This window comes from Lissotriton helveticus, chromosome 8 (assembly GCF_964261635.1).
Source record: "Lissotriton helveticus chromosome 8, aLisHel1.1, whole genome shotgun sequence".
In the NCBI taxonomy this organism is placed as follows: Eukaryota; Metazoa; Chordata; class Amphibia; order Caudata; family Salamandridae; genus Lissotriton; species Lissotriton helveticus.
Window position 1 is genome coordinate 1,675,167,063 of NC_136069.1, and position 26,288 is coordinate 1,675,193,350.

Consider the following 26,288-nt stretch of genomic DNA (forward strand, 5'->3'; position numbering starts at 1 on the left):
ACTCGTTTCATATTTTTGCTTTATGTAGTGGGCTAATAAATGTAATACGAGATATAGAGACATTTCTGAATACTGTCTTACAAAGGAATATAGCCCTAACCAGCGAAGTAATTCTGCTAGGGGCCACTGGTACGGATCCTCCCGGTAACGGCCACAAGCTAATCTTTAATTCAATGGCGGTTCTACAACTATGCATAGCCTCTGTATGGCTAGATCCAATGGCACCACCTTTCCAACAATGGTTAGCTAGATTTTTAGCTATCTTTAATTTGGAGTTTGCAATTTATAAACGAAAGGCTGAACAACAGCGGATTAGGGGACTAAAAATCTGGTTACGGATGACATTAGCTTTATGCATTTCCTGCATAATTTTGACCTCATCTGCCCCATCATTAAAGGAGGAATGAATAAATTCCATGACCACCTGTAGTGCTAAGAGATTAAAGGCCTCGTTCAGAGGAAGGAGGCGAGGGGACATCTGCAGTGAATGGATGGGTGCCCTGCCCACCCTTTCTGTGTTTCACCACCTCGTTTACAGGGAGAACAGAAAGGGTTTGCCGACATTGATGCCATCACCGGGAAAACCCTCACAGCAAACCAGATTCTGGCAGTGTGGGGATTAAGCAATTTAAAACAGCTTCTTTGTCGCCTTTCCCAGTGGCAAGCAACTAAATAAATAAATAAAAGCGGGCCTCGTACTAAATAGAAAGCATGGCCACAAAGACATTTTTATGTGCGTAGCTAAATACATAAATAAAAGAGGGAGTTTTTATGAAAATGGCTAGCAGCGCTTCTCTTCGACGCATGCTGTGTCCAGTGTATGGCCATTTGTCTCTGGTCACAGTGGTAATTCCTCATTCTTAGTCTTCTAGACAGTGCTGCGAGCTGCTTCCCTGGTCCTGTTAATAATTCATAGTTCTTAATCCCCTAGGCAGTGCTGCTAACTGCTTCTCTCATCCCAGTGGTAATTCCTCATTCTAAGTCTCTCAACAGTGCTGCAGGCTGCTACTCTTATTCCGTCAGTAATTCCTCATTGTAAGTCCTCTAACCAGTACTGCGGCTTTGTCTCTGGTCACAGTGGTAATTCTTAATTCTTAGTCCTCTAGGCAGTGCTGCTTCATGCTTCGTTGGTCTCGTGGGTAATTCCTCATTCGCTGTCCTTTAAACAGTGCTACATCTGCATCTCTGGTCCTTGTGGCACTTCTTCATTTTTTTATTCTCTACACAGTGCTGCAGCTGCATCTCAGTTCATATATCCACTACACTTCCAACTAAAATACATAGATAAAACACATTATCATTTACAACACCATTAGCTCTAACTAAAAAAAAGCGAGACCTATTGCATTGCAAATGCTTGTTTTAAAAGGCATGGTTGCATTATTCTCTTTTCTTTCACCGAAGGTGCAAACAGCTGACACTTGTGTGTAGTCCAAGAGATGCAGATGTATCTGCTCTGTGTGTCAGGGGCGCAGCAACCTTTGGTGCAGCCGGTGCAGTGCACCGGGGCCCAGGGGCGGGCGGGGTCGAGCGTTCCTTGCACCAGCTGATGTTATTTCAGAGAATTCCTGTTCTGATTTGTTTTATTTAGGCAGCGTGCATGCCAGGGCTTGACTGTGTTTACTCTTCTGGGGTTCTGGTACAGAGGAAGTGGAGGATAAGGGCACAAGAAAGAAAAGACACCAACGAACAGGAGAGGGTGAAAGAACTGAGAGGAAGGCAAGAAAAGGCGGCGACAAAATGGGAGAAGGAAATAAGAATGCAGTGTACTGGGGTCCTGGGTTGTGATGGACCTGGATCTTTGTAGCCCCAGACAACCTAGTGTTTTCAGTCATCTGATTGGTTTGAACACTGCTGCTCTCCTGTCTTGGTTTCTTCCTTACTAGCGCCATGATGCTCCCTGGAATGAAAGCTGCGCTTCTCAAATGATACCATTCATGGGCAAGCTGCACCTCATGCATAACTGTATTTTATTACCGGATTGGGGTGAGTTTCCAGGCTGTGTCACTAAATGTCTTTTAGGGGAGTACCTCTATTTTAGGTGTTCAGACACCGTTCTACCAAACACAGCAAGGCTTCAGGAATGGGCACAGTGCACTGAATTATTATAGTTTCTCCAGTATTAGGGGTGTCTTTCATAGATTGACATGCTTGAATATTCCCCGTCGTCGAAGTGGGAGTCCCACGGTAAATAAAATAGCAATAATGCTAAATATATATAAATATATATAAAACATAATACAAGAAAAAGAAAGGAAATACAACTGCAATCCTCTAAAAACGATTCCTACATAGGAATGCAAGGCAAAGAGAAAAAAACTATCTGTAACACATTAGTGTCATTATGTTAGTCCAAACTGCAGCCAATCAGGCGCCAGCACCCTCTAGAACCTTCTCCTCAGAAGCTCAAGCCCTCAGATTTTCTACAGCACGTCGTGTGAAGGGAGTCTCCCTTAGCTCTGCTCAGTTTTTTCATCTCTATTCTTCTAGTTCCAGATATTTCTACAACATGTCTAGTAAGAAGTCTTTATTCAGACCCTGCTCTTCTTGTGGGAAGCTGCACCCTTTTGAAAAGGACCCCCACCAGAAGTGTATTTATTGTTTATACCCGGATCATGAGGCTGGCAGCTGCAAGTTTTGTAGGACCTTTTCTACCAAAACTCTTAAAGACAGGGAAGGCCGTCTTCTCCTTTGGCTGAAACGTCTTAAGGACAAGGACTCTGTACTGTCCGACGCAGAAAGTTTACATTCTGGTTTCTCTTCAGCAGCCTCAAAGCGTGGTAGTGTTCAGGAGCTTCCTTCTCCTTTCCTCAAGAAGCCTAAATTAGCCTTGTCTGTGGCTCCTGTGGTGTCTTCTGCCACTCCTACCACCTTTACGCCCACGAAAGTTCTGCCGTCGACGGGAGCATCGACGAGCGCTCCGACGACGAGAACAGCATTGCCTGCATTTTCGACGACGACGCTGACTACCACTTCAGCTTTCTCATCGTCGACGACTGTTTCGTAGACAGCCTCGACATCGACGAGGGTTTCGTTGCCATCTAAACCTGTCCCGTCGACGATTCCCATCTCGTCGGCGAAGAAAAGAGAATCCTCGTCGACGAAAGACCCAAAGACATCGTCGTCGTCGACGACGCCGTCAACTAAAGCCTCGTGGGCGAAGACACCGTCGACGAAGACTCCGTCTACGGAGTCAGTACCAGCATCGACGACGACCCCGTCGACGACTTCGTCTACAGTGGGTCGCCCGTCAACAGTGCCACCATCGACGACCCCGTCGACGACCACTCCGTCAACGAAGGTTTCTTCAAAAATACCGTTGACAACAGCTAAATCAGCCTCGTCGACGTTAACAGCGACGGCTCCGTCCACGGCGGCACCGGTTTCCTTTGCATCTTTGCCGTTAGTGCCATTGAAGACCTCTAAATCTTCACATCCTCGCACTACAGTACCCTGCCAACAGATCCCTGACCCAGAGCCTCAACCACCTTCTCCGATGTTCGCAACTACATCTGAGCATGACACAGACTCGGAGCATGAAGAGGACACGTTTGGGGCAGCTCATAGTCCCTCTGATTTAATAATTAAATGTCAGGACACAGACTCTGACGATGGCGGTGACCCAGATTTTCAATAAGAGGAGCAGTTCACACAATCTCCTGTGGCCACCATTCCTTTGACCTTGATTTCTAATCTCCAACATATGCTGGACGATTACAACCGCCGTTTTCCTGCAACACCGCAGACTACACCTGCGCAATCTCCCGCTCCTGTGGCCCTACCTCCACCTTCATTGCCGCCTATCGTGCCACCTGCAACTTCGTCTCAGGTTCATAGATCAATTAGCATCCATACCACTGTATACCCGCAGGATGCGGACGATGAGGCGATCGCAGAACGGGAAGACGGTGAAGTCCCAGACAACACGGATGATGAGGCAGGCGACCAGGATATGGCCGAATGGGATGATTATCGGGCGCAGACGCCCTCTCCTCAACCTGGTACCTCGAGTGAGTCACCACCAGTAGATATCACCAGTTTCCATCTTTTAATGGATAACGCGGCTCAGCGTTTCAAACTTCCACGATCACAACAGGAGGAGGATTGTTTTCTTTATGACTTTAAAGATAAACCTTATAAGCAGGTACACACAATTCCTATTATCGATTTTGTTTGGAAAGAGGGCATTAAACTAATGAATGCTCCAAACTCCTTACCTGCTCAAATTCTGCGCCTTGAGAAGAAGTACAAGGCCCCAACTGGTTCTCCAGCTTGCCTGATTTCTCATCCCAAGCCAGACTCTGTCGTGACTCAAGCCGCACAGCGTAGAGCACGGAATCCAGCGTCCCAAATCACAGCCCCTCCGGATAGAGAGGGTCGACGTTTAGATGCTATTGGCCGCAAGTTCTCAATGATGGCTTCAACATCTGTCCGGGCAGCCAATGCCTTAGCCATCTTGGGACGTTATGACCGGCAGATGTGGTCGGACATTGCAGATTACATGGCACTCATACCTGATGCTTCCAAGGCTGACGCACAACAGATTCTCCGCGATGGTCAAAGGGCATCGGAAGAAATAATCGACTGTGCAGTCGATATTGCTAACACAGGTTTCCGCCTCCTGGCAAGTGCGGCTGCACTCCGACGACAAGGCTGGCTGAAGTCCACTTCCTTCCGGCAGGAAGTCCAAGCCAAAATACTGGATATGCCATATGATGGGGAATCGTTATTCGGATCCCATATCGATGATGCCCTTGAGTCCATCAAAAAGGACACCGATACAGCGAAGTCATTGGGCACGCTGCAATCCGTCCTATTCAGGAAGAACTGGACTTACAGTGGCATCAGGTCTCCGGGTCCTTCGACCTAGTTGCCGTCACAGCCCGCATGAAAATGAGCCTGCTTTGGTGGGCGCAGCCCGCAAATCTGGAAAGGGGTGTATCCTTCCTCGATCATGCTCCAGACCTTACGCTGACGATGGACGCCTCCTTGGAGGGGTGGGGCGCTCATCTCCAGGGCCTCTCCATCAAGGGCAAGTGGTCGCCGACGCAGCGCACGTGGCATATCAACAGGCTAGAATTGATGGCGATCTTTCTAGCGCTCAAGTCCTTCCTCCAGTTTTTCACTTTGAGTCAGTGCTAATCCAAACAGACAATACCACCAGTATGCACTACGTGAACAAGCAGGGAGGGACCAGGTCTCCACTTCTGTCCCGCTTGGCCCAGTCGATCTGGGAGTGGGCTCTTTGCCATCACATCACCTTGACAGCTGTCCACCTTCTGGGCGTGTCCAACCTCCTAGCGGACTCTTTGAGCAGGTCCACTTCCTCAACGTACGAATGGGAACTGCACCAACCGACTCTGTATCTTGTGTTCCGCCAATGGGGTCACCCAGATCTAGATCTCTTTGCAACACCGGAGAATTGGAAATGCCCGTCTTATGCAAGTTGGCATCCCCACCCAGGGTCCTGCGAGAATGCCCTTTTGATCAGCTGGTGCGATCTATTCGCTTACGCTTTTCCGCCGCTCCCATTAATACCGCGGGTACTGTGGAAGATGCGGAGGCAGCCCTGCCACATCCTGTTGATCGCACCTCGTTGGCCCAGACAGGCATGGTTTTCGGAACTGCTTCTAATGTCCCAGTGCGAGCCCATTCCTCTACGTCCTCGTCCAGACCTACTAACTATGGACAGGGGCTTAGTGTGTCATCCAGATCACTCAACGCTACAATTGTGGGCATGGAACCTGAGCACCTTGAGTTCGCTGGATTGAACATATCCCAGGAGTGCAGAGACATCCTGGCTCATGCCAGAGCTCCGTCTACCATCAAGACTTACAAACTTAAATGGAAGCGGTTCTGTCATTGGTGCGCTACAGCCAATATCCATCACATCCATTCCATTCCTGAACAGCTCCTTCCATTCTTTTTGAGCCTCGCTCAGTCAGGACTCTCTCATGCTACACTGAGAGTTTTCTTAGCTGCAATATCTCGTTTCCAACATGATGGCTCTTCATCCCTCTGTTCATCACGAATTATACGTCAATTCTTCAAAGGGCTCTTCCGCAAGTTCCCACCTGTGCGTCACCCTCCTCCAGCTTGGCACCTCAATGTTGTACTTTCTCAAAATATGAAATCCCCTTTTGAGCCTATCCATAAGGCGGATATCAAATTCATCACCTGGAAGGTTGCGCTTCTTCTGGCTTTGACCTCATCTCGTCGAGTGAGCGACCTTCACGCTTTTACTGTCAAACCGCCTTATCTACAGTTCAAACCTAACGGAGTGGCACTTCGTACCAACCCCTCTTTCCTGCCTAAAGTACCTACGGATTTTCATTTGAATGAGCCTGTGTTCCTCAAGACTTTCTTTCCGGACCCAAAATCTCCGGCGGAGCAGCGCTTACATTCTTTGGACATCAAACGATGTCTTAAATTTTACTTTGCCAGAACTGCCCCCTTCCGCAAGTCCGACCAACTGTTCATTGCTACGGACATCCAGTATCCAAACTGACTATTGCCCGGTGGCTTTCCTCAGCCATTGCCTTCTGTCACCAACAAGCGGGCAAACCATTGCAGTCTTCAGTGAGGGCTCATTCTACGAGGGCGATGTCTTCATCCACCGCCTTGTTTGCTGGTGTGCCACTTCATCAGATCTGCCGTGCAGCGACATGGTCCAGCAGGCACACCTTCACCAAACATTACTGTTTGGATGCCATCAATGAAGCGGATACCGCAGTGGGACAGGCAGTGCTTCGCCATCTTTTTCAGTAAGGTGAGCCTCTGTTCCCTCCTCCTTAGTGTTTCCTGTGATTGCTATGATGTGTTATATGACTGTATTATTATTATTAGTACTGTCTTGCTTTCTTCTTCATATGCCTAGCAATCTCAGTTCTAGGAGGTTACTGCTTTCTATTCTATTCAAGTATGTGAATCTATGAAAGACACCCCTAATACTGGAGAATAACAATTGTTACTTACCTGTAAACAGGTGGTTCTCCAGTATTGGTGTCTTTCATAGATCCACATGCGACCCACCCTCCTCCCCTCAGAGGCTCTCTTCTCCTCATACACTCTTGGTTACTTTGTGCTACGAAAATCTGAGGGCTTGAGCTTCTGAGGAGAAGGTTCTAGAGGGTGCTGGCGCCTGATTGGCTGCAGTTTGGACTAACATAATGACACTAATGTGTTACAGATAGTTTTTTTCTCTTTGCCTTGCATTCCTATGTAGGAATCGTTTTTAGAGGATTTCAGTTGTATTTCCTTTCTTTTTCTTGTATTATGTTTTATATATATTTATATATATTTAGCATTATTGCTATTGTATTTACCGTGGGACTCCCACTTCGACGACGGGGAATATTCAAGCATGTGAATCTATGAAAGACACCAATACTGGAGAACCACCTGTTTACAGGTAAGTAACAATTGTTCGTAATTATGTACTCCCGGTGCCGAGATTTAGTTTCATGGAGATTTAATAGGTTGTAGTTACATGCTGTGAAGATCCTGTAGAGCAGCCCCACCAGGAGCTGCCTCCCTGCTGCTCAGCCCATCTTCAACTGTCAACAATCACACCAGGCACCCAAGCATTCCAAACATGTCCATCACACCCACATTCCACACATAACACTCACACTGGCTGAGCATCTAGGGACCAGGTAACATACGAACAGTATTAACACAACAGCAAGATAACATAAAGTCAGTGACCTACTGCACATTGTCAGCTGGGCGTGCAGGATTCATACTAGTTTCTCATGCACTGCAGGGGAGGTTTGGGAGATGTAGCATGTATGTGTGAAGCCCCAGTTCTATGACTCGGGTCATATCAAGCTGATGTGTTAGCACACCGAAGCTTTGCAACATTTATAAATCTTGCGTGCTTGTGCAACTGCGCACACACACACACACACATAAATACACACACACTTAATCCAGAAACATACTACACTGCATGCATTTCCCTGCATGAAATTGATGGAGCAATTGTGTGTCACCAACACGAACACCGGTCTGTGAGTCCATACAGTGGTCTTGTTACTGTTGCTACCCAACCCAGTGTGCCCATCCTAGGTTGCTCTTTTCCATGTTCCTTCATAGTATCAGGTGTAATGCCAGTCTTGTCTTCACATCAATGTGCTCCAATCTCCAGCACATAACCGCCCCAAGCATACCAGAGGGCTCTGGAGCTCAGTTGGGTCAATACCATCAGGCAGTGAATAGTAGCATTTGTGCCCCAGACCTCTTTGCAATGACACTGACCTCTGCTCGTCTCTTCCTGTCTGCAGATGGATCACAGCCTCGTTTTATGCCGGAAGAGTCATCCTCGCAGTGGACTTCATCGTATTCTGCCTCCGTCTCATGCACATTTTCACTGTGAGCAGGTTCCTCGGGCCCAAGATCATCATGATGAAGGGGATGGTGAGAGCCCTTGTTCCTCCTCATTATTCCAATACACAGCATCATCAAAAGCCTAAATATATGATTGCATTGCGCACAATGAAAAGTGTTGCAGATGTATTTACTTATGTATCTAATGGTTTCATGCAATGCATAGTACCGATAGGCAGGACTGTGTTACATAGAAAGACAAGGTATAATTTGAAGTGGCATGGTGGGCAAAAATATGATAAGTTGGAATGCCACCCAAGTGGTTTCTAGTGGTCACACAAATATTCCTCCCATCACCTTTTGTGCAGTTGTTGTAGGAGTATGCCCAGATGTGGATTCCATGAGCCCTGTCCCACTGTAGCCAAGCTGCATCCATCTACAGAGACCCAGTCAGCCTGTGACGGGTGCAGGGTCGGTTTTGTTCCAGGTCAGGGAGGACCCAACCTAACTGTTCGGGCTGACTGTTCCTATTGGAGAAGGGTCAAGAGTGTTTTGCGCATGGCTGTGTCTAAACTGAGGTGGCATGGTGAGCACAAACAGCAGGTTGGAATGCTATCACGGGCATTTGTCAGTGGTTACACAAATATTCCTCCCAACGGCTTTTGCATGCCCAGATGTAGGTCTCATGCACATTGCCCCACTGAAGCCAAGCTGCATGTGATTGAAGGGCCCCAACCAGGTTGAATCGCTGATAGGTCTTACGTTGCTTCTGATCCAATTCAGGGAGGACCTAGCTTGGCGGTTTAGGCTGGACTGTTCCTGTTGGACTAATTTGCATACGGCTGGGTCTAAACAGAGGTCGCATGGTGAGCAAACACAATAGGTTGGAATGCTACCGCATACGATTGTCAGAGGTTAGAACTATTGCAAGCTTTCCTTCCACCACTCTTTTTGTGTTTGAAAGAAAGACACGAGGCCTGTTTTACTGGAAACATCACTTATAACAGTGATAGCATGTGTTAGAATCGGCGGTCTCTGGTTGGCACAGGTATGCACTTGCGACAAGCAGGGGCCTCCTCCTCTAGTCAGGGCAAGGGAACTACTCCTTCGAATAACCCCTGCTCACCCTCTAGGTTTCGTGGCACGAGCAGACAAGGCTAATCTTCAGGGCGATAGTTAGTTAAGCATTTATGATCACATACAGTAAACCCACTGACCCACCACAAACGGACACCAGTTGTTTAAGTTGTATCAAAAATACGTAGAATTTATATAAAAAAACTTCAGATGCAGAGTTATCTCAAGACCATATAACGTTTAGCGATTGGGGCCATCAGATTTAAATAGGCAATTGTTCTTTAAATGTTCGTTGTTCAGCCAGGTACAATGACAGGGAAAACAGAACGTTGCAGACCCTGGATCCGATATGAACTCGAGACAGAGTTCAAGTGTACCTTGCTCGTGGATGTCCGAGGCGTTTCAGTGATGGTGAGGGCGGACCCGGGACGAGGCCAACGGTTCTCCAGAGGATCTCTCCGGCTCGGAGACCCCTCGAGGTGCAAGGCAGGTGAGCAGGACTGTGGAGGGTTGTGGCGATCGGGGGTCTGATGCAGCTCACGGGGCGAGGCGCGTTCAGGCCTGCGGGGCGTACTACTTCTTAGCACGCCAAGTCGTACTCGTGGATCTGTGAGGGGCGTTGTGTTCTCGGGCAGAAGGGTGCAGCACCAGGCTTCCGGTACCACTGTACGGGGAGGCCTTTCTTGAGGTGCGGCACGAGCCTTGGTATGCAGGAGGGCAAAGAGAGACACTCGGGTACGTTACGACGTACTGACCGTCCGAGGCTATCAGATGCGCTCCGTGCAGTTTCCGGCGGGAGAAGATGAGAGGCGCACAACGCGCTCCGTTAGCAGGTGAGGTGACATGAGAGCGGGCAGCCCGGCACTGAGGCGGAGAGCGACTTGGGGATGAGCGGGGCTCTCTGCGGCGGGGCGACCAGGCTCCGAGCTGTCATGACCTTAGGAGGGGCAAAGACACCCGAGTCACAACTCCGGCGAGGGAATAAGAACTTAAGGCCCAACAGCAGACGGGCACAAGCAGAATAGAACCCAATGGTCCTGGGGTCCCGTTCAGGGGGCAAGCTCGTAATCAAGCCCTTGGAGATTGTTTCAGGCACAAGTCTACAAAGTCATCTCTGGTCTTTTCCTCTCCGTTCTCAGCAAGGCACCACTGCAGGCCAGTCTTACAGGATACAGACTGGTTTCCGTCCTTCAGCTTCTCTTGGTCCTTCTATTCAGGCAGAGGTTCGTCGTGGTCAAAACAGGATCTGATTTGTAAGGAGCGGAGCTCCTATATTTATACTGCGTTTCTTTTGTCTCTGCAGGCCAGGGAGCCTGAGCCTAGTTCAACCCGGTTTTGGAGTACTCTGTTTACAGGAAGCTGCCGTCTTCTTTCAGGGTACAGGGCAGGGGCATTAGATGCTCCGCAGGAGGTGGAGCCAGCATTGTGGTGGTGGAGCACAACCCTATTCAGAGTCAAGGACTACTCCGCCCACCCATCCTGGTGTAAGCACCCTATTCACCACCTGGTAACCCCAACTGTCCCCGGGAATCTCCCAGCCCTGTCACTCACACAAACTTAGACAGCAGATACACATCCTGGCAGAGGCGGGCTGAAGTAGTTAGGCGAGCAAATGCTAACTTTCTAAAAGTAGCATTTGAAAACACAGGATATCAAAATAAACCTTGCTAAAGAATGTATTTCATTATTTTGAGTTCAGGCATACTAAACTTGATGTGCCACCGTGTTCCCTGAGCCTGCCGGGACTATAGCATGTAATAATTCCGGCAGCCCATCTTGGCCTAAGAGAACTGGGGGCCCTTCAATAGTGAAGAACGAAAAGGGCGGTAATTCACTACTAGGACATGCCACACTCTAGGCTTGTCCTACCTTACGCTTACAATGCACCCTGCCCGTAGGCCTACCATAGGGGTGACTGATATGAAGGTTGGGGAAGGTTTAGGGACTGGCAAGTGTGGGCACTTGCACAGTCGACGTGACAGTACCAGACTGTACGCAGGGTCTGCAATGCCGGTCCCGAGACATATCTTACGAGGCCGCTTCTGTGGGTGGCGCAACCAGCGCTGCAGGCCCACTAGCTGCATTTGTATCTACAAGCCCTGGCACTCTTAGTGCACGTTACGGGGGACTGACAGTAAACCAAATAAGCCAATCATGGAAATCAATTACAGAGATACTTTACATTGGGAGCACTTGCACTGCGGCATGGATTTGGCCGTGGCGCAGTGCCCTGAGTATCGAATACCAGCAAAACATCTGAGGCACATTAGCAAAAAGTGGAAGGGAGACTCACGCCAAGATGCCAGATCTAACACGTGTCCCCTCCAGCTGAAATGTGAGGAGAACTACCCTTCCCCAGGGAGTTCCTCATCACTAAGGCGGAAAAACCTTGACAGACCGTCAGCATTGGCGTGGTCTATGCCAGGGCGGTGTTCCACCGTGAAGTCCATACTCTGTAGAGAAATGGACCACCTCAACAGTTTCGGGTTCTCACCCCTCATTTGCATCAACCATATAAGGGGCCTGTGGTCTGTCTGAACTCGGAAATGAGACCCAAACAAGTAGGGTCTTAGCTTCTTCAGGGCCCAGACCACAGCAAAAGCTTCTCTCTCTATCGCACTCCACCTCTGTTCCCGTGGAAGTAACCTCCGACTGATGAAGGTTACAGGTTGGTCCCAGCCCTCCTCAGTCATCTGTGAAAGGACAGCCCCTACCCCATGCTCTGAAGCATCTGTCTGCACTAAGAACTCTTCTGAGAAATCAGGAGCCAGGAGCACAGGCGCCGTGCACATGGCCGTCTTCAGGGTGTCAAATGCTTCCAGATCACTTTCCGGGGCTGCTTCTTCGAAGTCAGCTCTGTCAAGGGGGTAACGATGGTACCATAACCCTTGACAAACCTCCTGTAGTACCCGGTGAGTCCGAGGAAGGCCCTCACCTCCGTTTGGGTCTTGGGAGGTTCTCAATCCAGGATGGTCTGAATTTTGGGCTGAAGGGGCGCCACCTGGCCGCTCCCAACTTGGTGTCCCAAATACACCACGGAACCCTGCCCGATCTGGCACTTGCTTGCCTTGATCGTGAGGCCTGCCTTGCGCAGTGCCGTCAACACCTCCCAAAGGTGTCGCAAGTGTTCTTTCCACGTACCGCTAAACACTGCGATGTCGTCCAGGTAGGCGGCACTGAAAGCGTCCATTCCAACCAACACCTGGTTGACCAACCTCTGGAAGGTGGCAGGGGCGTTTTTCATCCCAAATGGCATGACCCGGAACTGGTAATGCCCATCTGGTGTTGAAAACGCTGATCTCTCTTTGGCCCCGTAAGTTACGGCGATCTGCCAGTATCCAGACGTTAAGTCAAACGTACTGAGATACCGTGCAGCCCCCAACCGATGGATGAGCTCATCAGCTCTGGGGATGGGGTGCGCGTCAGTCTTCGTGACTGAATTGAGTCCTCGATAGTCCACATAAAACCGTAGTTCGGGTTTGGCTCCCGGCGTCGCAGCCTTCGGGACCAAGACCCCTTGGCTGGCCCAAGGACTGCTGGATGACTCAATCACCCCAAGAGCAAACATCTTTGAGACTTCCTCCTTGATGCAGGCTCGTACCCTGTCAGTCACACGGTAAGCCTTGTGCTTCACCGGCAAACTGTCTCCCATGTCCACATCATGGACGCACCAATCTGTGACACCAGGAACCAGGGAGAACAAGTCAGAGAATTGCCCCAGCAGTTGGCGGCAATCACTCTGCTGCTCAGGGGTCAGGGAGGGTGAGAGGTTAACTCCGTCCACTGACCCATCTCGCTCGGAGGCCACCAAGAGGTCCGGAAGAGGCTCGGTCTCCTCCTCCATTCCGTCATCGGTTGCCAACAGCATGCCCACTTCGGACCTCTCCAAGTGGGGCTTAAGGCGGTTAACATGTAGGACCCTCAAAGGGTTCCTGGGAGTTTGCAGGTTCACCAGGTAGGTGACAGGACTCTTGCGCTCCACAACCTCAAATGGACCCATCCACTTATCCTGAAGTGCACAGGGCTCCACTGGGGCCAAGACCCACACCTTTTGTCCAGGTTGAAGCTCGACCAGAGTGGCATTCTGGTCGTACCACTGCTTCATCTCTTCCTGGTTGGCTTCCAGGTTTGCCTCAGCAAGTTGCCTGAATCGCTGGGTCTGGTTTCGGAAGGCCAGCATGTAACTGTATACAGACTGGGGAGGTTTCCTGGGAGATTGCTCCCAGCCTTCCCTAACCAGACTCAGAGGTCCACGGACCGGGTGACCGTACAGAAGCTCGAAGGGACTGAACCCGAGCGACTTCTCTGGCACCTCTCGGTACGCAAAGAGTAGGCATGGCAAGAGGACGTCCCACATACGCCTCATCGGTCCTTCTAGGCCCATGATCATGCCTTTCAGGGTTCGGTTGAATCTCTCAACCAAGCCGTTTCCTTGGGGTGGTAAGGGGTGGTGAACTTGTAGGTTACACCACACTCTTGCTAAAGGGATTTCATATAAGCATGGGCGTATTTTGCGGATTCGCAATCCGCGAATTTGCGGATTTGCGAATTTGCGGATTGCGAAAATCCGCAAAATCCGCGAATTCTCGCAGATTTTGCGGATTTTTTTTGGGGTGTGTGTTCGCACGGGTTTCTGCAAGTTCGCGAGGGTTTTGTACAATTTTGCAAATTGCGAACTTACTTGTCGGGTCGCTAGTTTTGCGAACTTGTTGTTTCTACGTGCCCAGCCTGTTTGCAAGGCTTTCTTCATCACTGCCACCCTCTGTCACCACTGGCACTCTCTTTGTTGACCCATGCCACCCTCTGGCTCACCCATGTCACCCTCTGTGTCATCACAGCACCCTCTGGTTCACCAGTGTATATTATTGGGGCAAAGCAAAGCACTGCCATCCTCTGTCAACACTGGCACTCTGGTTCACCCATGCCACCCTCTGGCTGGCACACCCATGCCACCCTCAGTGTCATCACAGCACCCTCTGGTTGACCAGTGAGTGTACATTATTGTGGCAAAGCAAAACACACCTGCTAAGTGCTTTAAGTTTTGCAAACAACAACACCTGCCCTGCCCCAACTGACATTAATGAAGGCTGGCACCTTCTTGTCTGCTCCCTTTCCTTTTTGTTGCAATGTAAAAAAAATTTAACAGGATGCAATGGCATACTTCTAACTATTCTGTGACTGTCAGAGCAGGGTCACACAATAGTTGCAAGTAGGCAACCGGATTCTGGAGGGCCCCTTCAGGAAGCACTACAGGGAAATGGTTACAAATGATGAGCTCGAACTTTTGCACCTGCTCGTTGGTTTTGCTTTTGCAAAACTCGTTTTTCGGTAATTTCGCGCTATTCGCGAGGCGCGGCGTCGTGCGAAATCGACCGTGGAAGCCGCGAACTAGTGCGAGTTACCCCAAGGTTGAGTATGGGCGCCTCCATTTTGTTTGCGTGACGTATTTCCGTTTCCGCCCGCTATGTGTAATCTCGCGGAATAAGCGCATTGCAAATGCAAGTTCGCACGAGTTCGCGGGAGAAATCGCGTGCGAACTTACTTACGCGCACGTGATCGGGCCGCCATCTTGTTTTTCATTCATTCCTATGTGTCCTGGCATGGTGTTTCTAATCCTTTCTATATCTCTGCCATCCTTTGCTTGTTATAATATTTTTTGAATCTATTTAAATTATTATCTATCCCTCTAGTTTACTAGCTTTATATTTTTGTGTTTTAGGCTACTTTTGTTTACTTTTCAACTACTTTTTTAAACTTTTATTTTTTTCTTCCCTAGTCTTATTCTTTTTCATTTTTTCTCCTTGTTCCTACCACCTGCCCAGACCATGGTGAAGCCAGCTGTGAAGCTGCCCAAGACGGGCCCCGCAGCCCGTGCCCGGCTCCCGTGTGGCCGTTTCAGGGCGGAAATGGTGGTGCCCAGGGACATCTTCAGCCCTGAGGAGGTGGGCGCACTCGATTTCTATGTACAGCGCCGCCTCCCCAGGACCATCGCGGCAGGCGGCAGGATCGCTGGTGGCTACACCAACCGCCAGGAGCAACGGAAGCGGTGGGAGCAGGTGTGCCGGGCCCTGTTTGACATCTCGGGGGTCCAGCGCACCTACAACCAGGTGACCCACCGCTGGACCGATATCCTGGACCGGGAGCGCGACCTGCGCGACCTGCTGGGAGTGGAGGTCCCCGGGCTTGGTGAGTAGTAGTAGCAATTTTTTCATCACTCACTACTCTGTTTTTTCTCCTGCTCTGTGTGTTATATTGCAAATGTTTGTTTTAACTTTTTTACAAAGAGCAATAATGCTGCCGATTACATTGATAGGAGAGGTAAATTAATATTTTAAAATCTTTTGTGCATTTCAGGTGCACTGCTCTCCTTCTCTGTGGCGGTGCCACTGCTTATTTGTTTTCTATTTTGTTTTCATTTAATTGGGCTGAGTAATGTATGAGTGTACTTTACAGAACTGCGTAATGCTAGACACAAAGTGGCAGATTTACAAGCCCCTTGCGCCACGTTTACGCTGCCTTACCTGACGCACAGCGACGTAAACGTGGCGCATCCCTGCGAGTCATGTACAACGTGATGCATCTAGGGAGATGCGCCACCTTAAGGCCTGGGCCTGCGCCACAATGGTTGCGTTCCCACGCAGGGGGGTTGGTGGCGGTCAGGCAGCTGTGCGCCTCGCAAAAGTGCCTGCGTGAAATCTACAAGATTTAACGCAGGCACTTCCGCGACGCTGCTACGTCAATTCTTTATGCCTGCTTGCTTGAAGCAGGCGTAAGGACTGATGCGGTATGTTGAGTATTGGGCAGCCCTGAGCATTGCTAGAGTTGCATCGCGCCTGCGACGCGACTCTAGAGATGCGCCCCTCTTTCGTCACGAGATGCGTCACGCATCTGCCTACCCTTGCGCCAGGGTTTGCCGCATTGTAATTGCGGCGCATCTGCCGTGACGCAAGGTTAGTTTTGCGTTACGCATTTGTTCTGGTGCACCTCAGGAGGTGTGCAGCCCAGAACTCGTAAGTATACCCCTAAGTGTCAGATTAGCAATTACCTGCGCATCCCTGCAAAGTGTGCGGCACGCCAGCACCACCCATGGTGCGCCGTATTTACAATGCGGCACACCATGGTCCCAAAACGTCACCGAAGCGTTACGCATCGGTGCCGTCAAGGCGGCTCATTGATGGAGTTGCGTTGCAACGATGGCGCAGCTCCAGCAATGCTGCGTCAAGCCGTACGTCTGCTTCATGCAGGCGCAGGGTTTCAGTGACGCATCATTGTCCTAAATGACTGATTGAAATTTTATATATTCCCCATAGCCACTTTTAGCATGCGTTCCTGCGCTGGAACGCTCCCTTATGGCGCAGGGCTTTAGAATGGGATGCATCTCCCATATGCGTCACGTTGTTAATATACGCCACACCATGGCGCCTCTCTTGTTGTGGCGCTGCGTCACAAAAGTGACGCAAGAACGGAGCAAAAGAGCTGCAAGGGGCTTGTAAATCTGCCCCTACAGTAGAGGCTCAGGTGCAGTCCTTCCTTTGTAGCCCTCTTTTTGGCTGAAATAGTTGGTTCTTGTTCTTTCTAAATGTTTGATTTGGTTGACAAGGACATCGACAAGCAGCAATCATCAATGTTTTCTCTTCTTTCTTTCATGTTGTCCGTCAGGTCCGCCCAGGGGCAAGCGGACGGAAAAGGAGGATGCTGTGGCTCCAAAGGAGGAGGATGCAGGCCAGGGCGGCGAGTGCTCCTTTGCTGGCCCCAGTAAGTTTTCATTTAAATATAGATGACCTATTGTTGTCCAAGCGTTTCTAATTTAATTTTTTCGAAATAGTGTTTAGATAGGAGCAAAATCCATAATACTACTGTTGCAGGGACAATTCTCCACAAACCGAACTATGGACACCAAAGACCAGAGTAATAATATTTCAGAGTGGCGTGTTTGGCACACTGTATACCTGGTAGTGTCAGCGGCACGGACTCCTCCTTGCAAAAATTGCAAAACCTTTCGCTCAGTCACTCTAGTCTGGAGGACCAAAAACCACAGAGTCTATTCAAGTTTAAAAGCTTTATTAAAAGTAAAAGTAAACACATATATTAAAATAAAGTTAGCTTGAAATGGAAAAGTGCTTGGTGCTGAGTTGATGAGTAATGGAACACATTTCTTGTGGTCGAGCCGAGCTTTCACCTGGTTTGAAGTTGATGTTGCTCTTGTCCTTAGAAGTCCAGCTTCTGTCTGTTCAGAGAAAAATGGTGTGTGTTAAAATTAAGCAAGCATTCATCAATTGTGACAAAAAAGTGCAGCAAGACAACAGCCTTCCCTGGAAGGAGGGACATTTTTACTTTAGACTGGAGTAGACAGTCAATTACTTTTTCTGTTGTTTTCACATTTTTTCATTCCTAGACCAAATACTAGTGAGTGGTGTAATCTAACATTCTTAAATCTACTTTGTAGGTGGAACATCTGGTGGCGGGGCCAGCTCGGATGTGGTGGTGGTGATCGACTCCGAGGACACCTCTGGGGAGGAGGCGACGCAAGTGGCCCAAGAACAGACTGTGAGGAAGCAGACAGTGGTGGTGGCGGGTAGAGGTAAGCTGTATCATGGTACTATCTGACTCTTAGATAGCATATGATGTGTATCTACAGAGAGTAGACGGTCACTGGATGAACTACGAAAATACTATGAAATGTTTCCAGGGGGGGGGTGCAACATCATCACCATCACCTGAGTCCTACACCTGACATGATTGAGCACAAGTATTAAATACATTTTTTTTAAATCTAACACGACATAGAGCTTAAATAAACAAAGAACCCCATAGGGGGAAGAGAAAAATCTTGTGCGGCACCACAGCAGACGACCTGGCAACTACATTAAAACAGAGGGAAAAACAAAAAATGCCAGAAAAAAACAATTCAATCTAAATCAGGAGGATGTGGTTATAGAGCATGGGTCCTCACAAACTTTCTCTCGGGGCCAAATTGACAGTGTGGTTTGTGGCCAAGGGCTGCACCGAAGGGGTCAGGGTCAGTGGGGGAGGGGGTGGATCTAGAGCAACAAAAAAAACTATGACCATGAGGTTGAACTCATGCCCCTGCAGCGGATGCCTTCGTCCACTGAGCCACCAGACCTGGCATACATATTACACACATTTTTCTTTCTCTCTCTGTCTCTCTGTCTCTCTCTCTGTCTCTCTCCCTCCCTCTCTCTCTGTCTCCCTCCCTCTCTCTCTGTCTCCCTCCCTCTCTCTGTTTCCCTCTCTCTCTCTCTCTCTCTCTGTCTCCCTCTTTCTGTCTCCCTATGTCTCCCTCTACCTCGCTGTCTCTCTCTCTCTGTCTCCCTCCCTCACCCTCCCTCTGTCACCCTCTGGCTCCCTCCCTCTCTCTCTCTCCTTCTGTCTTCCTCTCTCTCTGTCCCTGTCTCTGCCTCTATCTGTCTGTCGGTCCCAGCCTGCTGTAATTACCATATTGTAATTTGTCACTGGGCCAGCACTGGATGGACCTGCGATCCAGTGGGGGGCAAGCGCCCCCCCTTGCCCCTCCCTGCGGACGCCCATGATACTGGCCTGAATAGTTTTGTACTGCGCTGGCTAGTTGCTAGTTGTACTGTGACACAACTTCCTGCTGAATCATTTTGTGTTAATCATATTCTTAAAGAGCATTGGTTACAGATTATGTCTTTCTTTCTTCATATAGTTGGTCATACTAAAACATCAAAACCAACAAGGAGTATGCAGGCTCTACTGGCCCGGCAACGGAGGCTGGATGCTACTGTTGCCCAATATCGGCGGCTGGTGGAACTGGAAGGGGAGGACACGCAGTCCAGTACATCGAATGGGACATCTGCATCCTCCTCCGTGATCCCACGTTCTGCCGGTCAGCGCAGTGCTCCGGCGAAACGGAGCCGTGCTGGCAGACGCCACCGCCGAGCAGCAAAGGCTGCCCCTCACAGTACTCTAAAGGCTCGCTTGCGCCGTGCAATCCACAGAGTGTCCGACCTGGAGGCGGAGGTCCGGAAATTGAAAGAATATCAAAATTTGTTGGAGGGCCTCCGCTTAGATCACGCCACCCTCCGGGAGCAGTACGATGCCCTGGCCCTAAGGCATGATGCCCTGGAGGCCAAAGTCAACACCATGCATCCCTAGAGTGTCCCTTGCCCCTTTTTTAGAGGCTTTTGGGGGGTGGGAATTGGGAGTTGGGGTTTTTTCGGGGACTTTTGAAGGACTATTTATTTGTTGGGGTTAGGGAGGGTCTTGCGGGAGTTTATTTTGTTAGGGATATAAAAATGTACATTTTCAAACTTTATCTGAGCATATCTGTTTTTTACTACTTTGAGCCCGGTGGGTGGTGGTTTTGCAGTAAGTTCGTTTTACTGAACACTGTCATCGTGTTGGTTCACGTGTAATTGGCCAAATGTTTTCCAAAGTAAATGCCTGTCACAGAGTTTGTTAATTCAAGAGTCCTAGGACTTTACTACTAGTACCACTGTCACTCTCTCGCCTCTCCTAATACTCCATTATACTACCTCCCATCCAAACGCTTATCTTACCTGTAATTTGTGTTTGAGGGCTGGCTCCACCTGGAATTCACAGTGTCCTAAAGCGTTCTGCAGCAGGGCACCAACTGGAGTTTCCCGGCGTGGATTTTCTGCAAAACAAAAGCAATCAACATTAGAAATGTGACAGCGGTGCTCACAGACCCCAAAAACCTAGAAGCCCCACAGACAGCACCCCTAAGACAGGCAAGCGAGCAATAATAACGCCTAAACGTTCACGTGTAATTGGCCAAATGTTTTCCAAAGTAAATGCCTAACCAATTTCATCCCTTAATAGACCTTGCCAGCAATGGCGCAGCCAAGACCCGTAAACCCAAGCGCAAACAAGTTTGACACCCCCCAAACAGCCAAAAAGCAAATCGGGGAAAAAAAGTCACACTTAGCAAAATGTATTTAAATGAGGACTCACTACTTCCAGTCCCTCTTTAGGGGACTCGTCAACGTAAGTTTCTTCATTGTTCAGAATCCAGGCATCAGCATTACGGGAAATGGATAGGGTGAGTCTGGAGGAGGAGGATAGACGACCAGGACTGAGTTCTTGTCAACTAACTGTTGTGAACCTGAGGAATGCTGCGGCATCAAAATCAAGACAGTTCTGCTGATGGGCTTGTTGTTTGATTGGGTGATTACAGTTTTGTTGTGAATGTGATGAAGCACTTGCTAAACAAAGAAAGACAGACACACAGGAATAAAAGTGAATAAGGACGCAAAAATAATGTTAATGATTCATTGACTCATTTTCAGAACTCGCTGTCAGGGAAGCAGAACTCGTCCTCATACTCTGCAAATTCAGTCGGTAGTACTTCTGGTAACTGAGGAGAACTTTCCTCAGGTAGGTCGGTGTCCTCTTCTTCCTGCGTGCATTCTCGTACTTTGTAATCTGGTGGTATGAAGTGCTGGTTCATCTTTATCATGGTGAGCCGCTCCACATTTGCGGGCAAGAGGCGGGACCTTTTGCAAGTCACAATGCCACCAGCAGAACTAAAAACACGTTCTGAAGACACGCTTGCGAGTGGGCAAGACAAGTAATTGATAGCCAGGTTGGTGAGCTCTCGCCATATGTTTCTTTTCCCATGCCAATACGCCAATGGGTCCTCAGTAATATTGACCGCTGTGGAGTCATCCAGATAGGCCTGCACCATTGAAACAATGTTCTCCCGGATTCCTGTACTTTGCACTTCTGTGTCCTTTCTGGGACAAGGAAACCCTAGCTCACTTAGCCAATCCGCTTCAGACATATCGCCTGGGCCTGGTGCAGATGATACGGTTGCTGGTGTGGTTAACGGCTCAGAGGAAAAGTCACTCACTTCTGCCACAGGCACAGATGCAGAAGTGTTTTTTTGGGACGCCTGATGGCCTGCTGATTCACTAGTAGTACTGTCTTCTCCTACAGTTTCCTTCCGCTCTCTTTCAAAACGAATGGCTGACTGAGCTAGCCAACCTTTGTACTCTGTAACGTCTGATGTTTCAAAAGGAATTATTACTTTGCCAAACAATGGCTTTTTGTAACGTGGATCCAGAATAGTAGCACAAATGTAGTGCTGTTGTTTCTTGATATTTACAAGCCGTTTATTGCTAACTAGGCGTTGTAATAATCTCTGCGCCAACTCATATGCTTCATTCTTTCCAGCATCTTTTAATTCTGAAGACACCACCTTGACTTGGTGCTCGAGCTTCAGCAACAATGGGATAGCTTTGCTCAAAGAACAGTCCTCCCTGCTGACTTCACGCGCGAAGACCTCAAAAGGACGAAGCATGTCTGTCAGGCTTTTAACTAGCTGCCATTGCTCCACCGCTAGCATCATTTCTGTCGTATCACCACCCAGGTTGTAGAAATACTCATTGACTACTGGAAACAGCTCATGCAGACGCTCAAGCATGTAGAAGGTTGAGTTCCAACGTGTTGCCACCTCCTGGATAAGTGCTTTCACTGGCATTCTACGTACATTTTGCTGGCGCCTCAGCTCCTTCCGGGCCTTAAAAGAATGGTTGAAATGTGTGCATATTCTTCTGCAGATGGTCAGTATTTTGTCGACTGCAAGTTCTTTTTTCAAGAACTTTTGCACGACAAGGTTCATACAGTGCGCCAAACACGGCACTCTGAAATAGTAACCGTTCTCCATGGCCTTAACTACATTGCTGCCATTATCAGTAGAAACATAACCAACCTTGCAATTTCTTGGGGGCAGCCATTGCGAGACCTTTTTGTTAAAGTCATCCAAAATGGTGGCTGCAGTATGAGTTTTCTCCATGCCAAACATGGCTAATGTTGCATGTTTACGAGCACCCTTAAAAATCTCGACCAAGTCACCACCTGCATTTATCTGTTTTGCAACCCCTGAAAAAGAGACCCAGTGTGCAGTGATGCACATGTAATCAAGGGCTTGGCAACTGGTCCACATGTCTGTTGTCAGGTGTATAGTGTGAACAGCACTCTTCTGCAAAGCTGCCCCAACCAACTCAAGCACCTCTTTATGTAGTGCTGGAACAGCAACCCTGGCAAAATAGAACCGGCTAGGAACCTTCCATTTAGGGGCCAGTGTTGCCACGAGTTCAAGAAAACCCACACCTTCGACAAACGAAAAAGGGAGAAGGTCCACCGCTAGCATTTTAGCCAGCTTAGTGTTATACAGGCGTACAATTGGGTGGTTGCGTTGAAATTGCGCATCTGATGAGAACATGTTTGTAATGGTGCGCTGGACAAATTTACTGGATGATGCTGATGCCTTCTTCGACCCACTTCTGCTCAGTGTTGACATTTTCCGCATTGGTGTGTCTCCCAGACTCTCAGTGTGCCTCCTATGTGTTCCGGAGGGTGTGGTGCTGCCAGGGGTATTGGGTGCAACCGGACAAATGTCTGACGCTTCTTCTACCTCCCCATCATCTTCAGATGAAACACCTAGTATGGGTATATTTTGGCCACTTGCCCTTTGGGATTGCTTTCCCTTGATGTTTGCTAGGTGCGCAAACCATTCGACAGCGTGCCTTCTTTTAAGATGACCTATCTGGCCTCCGGTTCCATAGTTGGTACCAGTCTTACCACGGCTAACTCTAGTCTTACAAATGCAACAAACGGCTATGTTATCATACTTTGCATGGACACTAAAAAAGTTCCAAACTGGGGACTGGAAACTTCTGGTTTTGCCGCACGAGATGATACTGCCAATGCCAGATGAAGCAGTGGTGGATGAGCCTTGCAGACATCTACTGGGTTGTGCAATTATTGCAGCAACCCTACTTGAGGGAGTCGAGCTGGATGGAGTCCCCCTCTGGGGAGAAAATATGGGAGCTGTAGGTTTTGTTGAACTTGTTGTACTACTTGACTGCGTTGGTTGTGCTACCAGTGCCACGTCGCCAGGGTCACGCTCAGCATGACGTCGGGATAGGGTATAAATGTCTGTCTGCTGCATGGCCTGTGTGGCTGGAATGACGTGTGTGATGACTAGGTCATTGCTGTCATCCTGTTCAACAACATCAGAATGCACCACTTCATCAAGTCCGACGTTCGGATCCATAAGTATGAGCTTTCCGGGGCCCTTCCTTTTAACATTTGATACCTTTCGCAGCTCATGGTGTGCCTCCCTCTCAGACGTCGGAGATGGTTGCCAATCTAGATCCAGATCATCTGATGGAGCGGGGCTTGAAGAGGAACTTCTACACACACTCCTTGATCTTTTCCTTGCTGGGGAGCTGGGAGAAAATGAATCATCAGGAGGAGTGCCTTCGTCTTCCTGACATGATACCCCGGCTCCAAAGTCAATTTCCTCCTGTGCCCCTACTTCTGGAATAACAACCATTGTGGGCACTTGCACCGCTCCATGTCCCGCTACATGGGCCTCTTCACTGACCTCTACTTGCAACTCTCCATGGACCTCTCCTTCTCGGCCTTCTCCTTCTTGGCCTTCTCCTTCTCGGCCTTCTCCTTCTCGGCCAGCTCCTTCTCGGCCAGCTCCTTCTCGGCCAGCTCCTTCCCGGCCAGCTCCTTCTCGGACAGCTGCTTCTCGGACAGCTCCTTCTTGGACAGCTCCTTCTCGGACAGCTCCTTGCGCATGTACTTGTGCTTGTACTAGTAGCCCATGCAGTTGTTGTTGCGGCTTTGGTTGTTGAATAGTACTTGTGAGATGAGTTACAACCTGTGTTGATGGTGTGCTGCTACTTTCTTGCGATGAGCCAACATCACTGGTCGTTGGTGATTGAACCACTAAACAGGCTACCTGTGCAGCACTCATGGTGGGCCTTTGTTTTTTCCACAAAAATTTAGTGGTCGAGCCACCAGTCTCCTTGGTAAGTGGTGCCACTTGCTTCTTCTTCTCCTTAGTAGAGACATCTTTCTTGCAAGAGGAGCTACGGGCACCTCTTTTTGGAGCCATCTTCTTCAGATGTCGGAACAGCAGGCCGCAGCAGGACTTCTTCCTGGCACTGATGCTCAACGATGATGCGGAGTTATTGACTTTGTGCACCTAAAAGCAAACGAAGACAGAGGAACATCAGTAAATATATGTTGCATATGTAGCGCTTCAATAAATAGTTTGCAAGTAGGCATTTATGAATACACACGTGCACACCACACAATATGGAAATTTCAAAATTAAGAATTGCTAAATTTTTGGGAAACAGGAATTTAACATTGATCCAAGAGAGCACAAACAGAGAGGGTTATAGTTTCATGTACCACTGACTCCCCCTGGGCACAATGGGTGAAAGCAAGGCAAAATGGGTGCAGGCCTATGGCACAAAGCTCACTGCCTGCCTTCAAAATGGCCGCTTGACCGCCATCCACATGGCCAGGACCATGCCTCAAAATGGCCCCCACCAACATAGCCAGCCCCCAACCCCTACTCCAAAAAGTCAAAAAACACAACACCAATCAAATCACCACAATCCAATGCCATCCATCAAGTTTCAGAAGGTTTATGCTGCCTGCTGGTGGTTTTCTGGTGCAGAATTGCAATTTTTGCAATTTCGCGAGTGCGAGATTGTTGCTTCACGACGCGAACGTGGCGAAAAACCAGCAAAATCCGCGAACAGACCGATTCTGGGCCCCCTGGGCATGATAAAATCACAGCACACTGGGTGCAGGCCTATGGCACAAAGCACACACACTGGCTTAAAAATGGCCCCTAGACCCCCACCCACCCGGGACCAGGCAATAAAATGGCCCCCACCCACATAGCAAGCCCCCAACACCACTCCAAAAAGTCGTAAAACACACAAAAATCACCACAATCCAATGCCATCCATGCCCTGGGCAGAATCATGTTAAAATTCAACAAAACAGTTGTATCATGCATGCACCCATAACTAAGCCTGGTAGTTTTCAATTCATGTGCAGAATTGTAATTTTTACAATTTCGCGAGTGCGAGATTGTTGCTGCGCGGGACGCGAGCAGTGCGAACACAGGCAACATTTTTTTTTTAAATCCGATTTTCGGGTAATCCGCGGGAGTTCTAGGCCCCCTGGGCATAATGAAAGAAATCAGAGCAGACTGGGTGGGCCTAGGGCACAAAGCGGACTGTCTGACTTCAAAATGGCCGCTTGACCCCATCCACATGGCCAGGACCTGCAGGACCATGCCTCAAAATGGCCTCCCACCAACATAGCCAGCCCCCAACCCCACCCCAAAAAGTCGAAAAACACACACAAAAATCACCACAAACAAACAACATCAACTTATCAACTTACTTGTGAAATCAAATTTCAAATCCAAAAGTAATCCAAAAGGCCTCAAAGCCAAATCTCCAGCAGCATCCACAAAAAGTAATCCTTCCCAGTCAAGATCGAATTCAAAGTGGCCAGGAAATGGACTAAGCAATGGGAGGAGCTTGCTGGACAAGAACAGGAAGTTGGAGACTGGGGCACTTCCTTCACCCCACCCCTATGGGAGGAGCTTGCTGGACAGGAACAGGAAGTTGGAGACTGGGCCACTTCCTTCACCCCTCCCCAATTGTAATTTTTGTAATTTCGCGAGTGCGAGATTGTTGCTGCCCGCGCCGCGGACCACGAGCAGTGCGAACACAAGCAAAAAATCCGCTTCGCGCGGATTTGCGTATTTTCGCTACATCCGCGAGAGTTCGCGGATTGCGGATTTACCGAAAATCCGAAAAATCCGCGAGCGAAACGGATTTTGCGCCCATGCTTAATTTCATATACTTGGATATGAAATTGGTGCCCCTGTCAGACACCACCTCTAGAGGGAATCCCACTCGGGAGAAAATTCCCATCAGCGCTCGTCCCACCACGGGGGCCGTCACTGTCCTCAGAGGGATGGCTTCACGGTACCGGGTGGCATGGTCCACCAAGACCAGGATGAACCTGTTGCCCATGGCTGTCTTGGG

At 49.1% G+C, this 26,288-nt stretch overlaps 1 protein-coding gene across 4 annotated transcripts in view; it reads left to right on the forward strand.

The window, feature by feature from the left end:
- Positions 1-26,288, forward strand: part of LOC144773619 (transient receptor potential cation channel subfamily M member 2-like) — a 1,811,195-nt gene that overhangs the window by 1,165,844 nt on the left and 619,063 nt on the right. For 3 of the 4 annotated variants that reach the window (XR_013600034.1, XM_078658765.1, XM_078658766.1), the window contains one exon: positions 8,286-8,418. Coding sequence is in view for 3 of the 4 variants with exons in the window: in XM_078658765.1 (XP_078514891.1) it covers positions 8,286-8,418 (133 nt within the window). In the remaining variant the exon portion in view is untranslated. Of the gene's footprint in view, positions 1-8,285; positions 8,419-15,227; positions 15,592-17,064; positions 17,161-17,851; positions 17,987-19,093; positions 19,701-26,288 lie in introns of those variants that run through there. The other variant, XM_078658764.1, reaches the window with a different exon arrangement.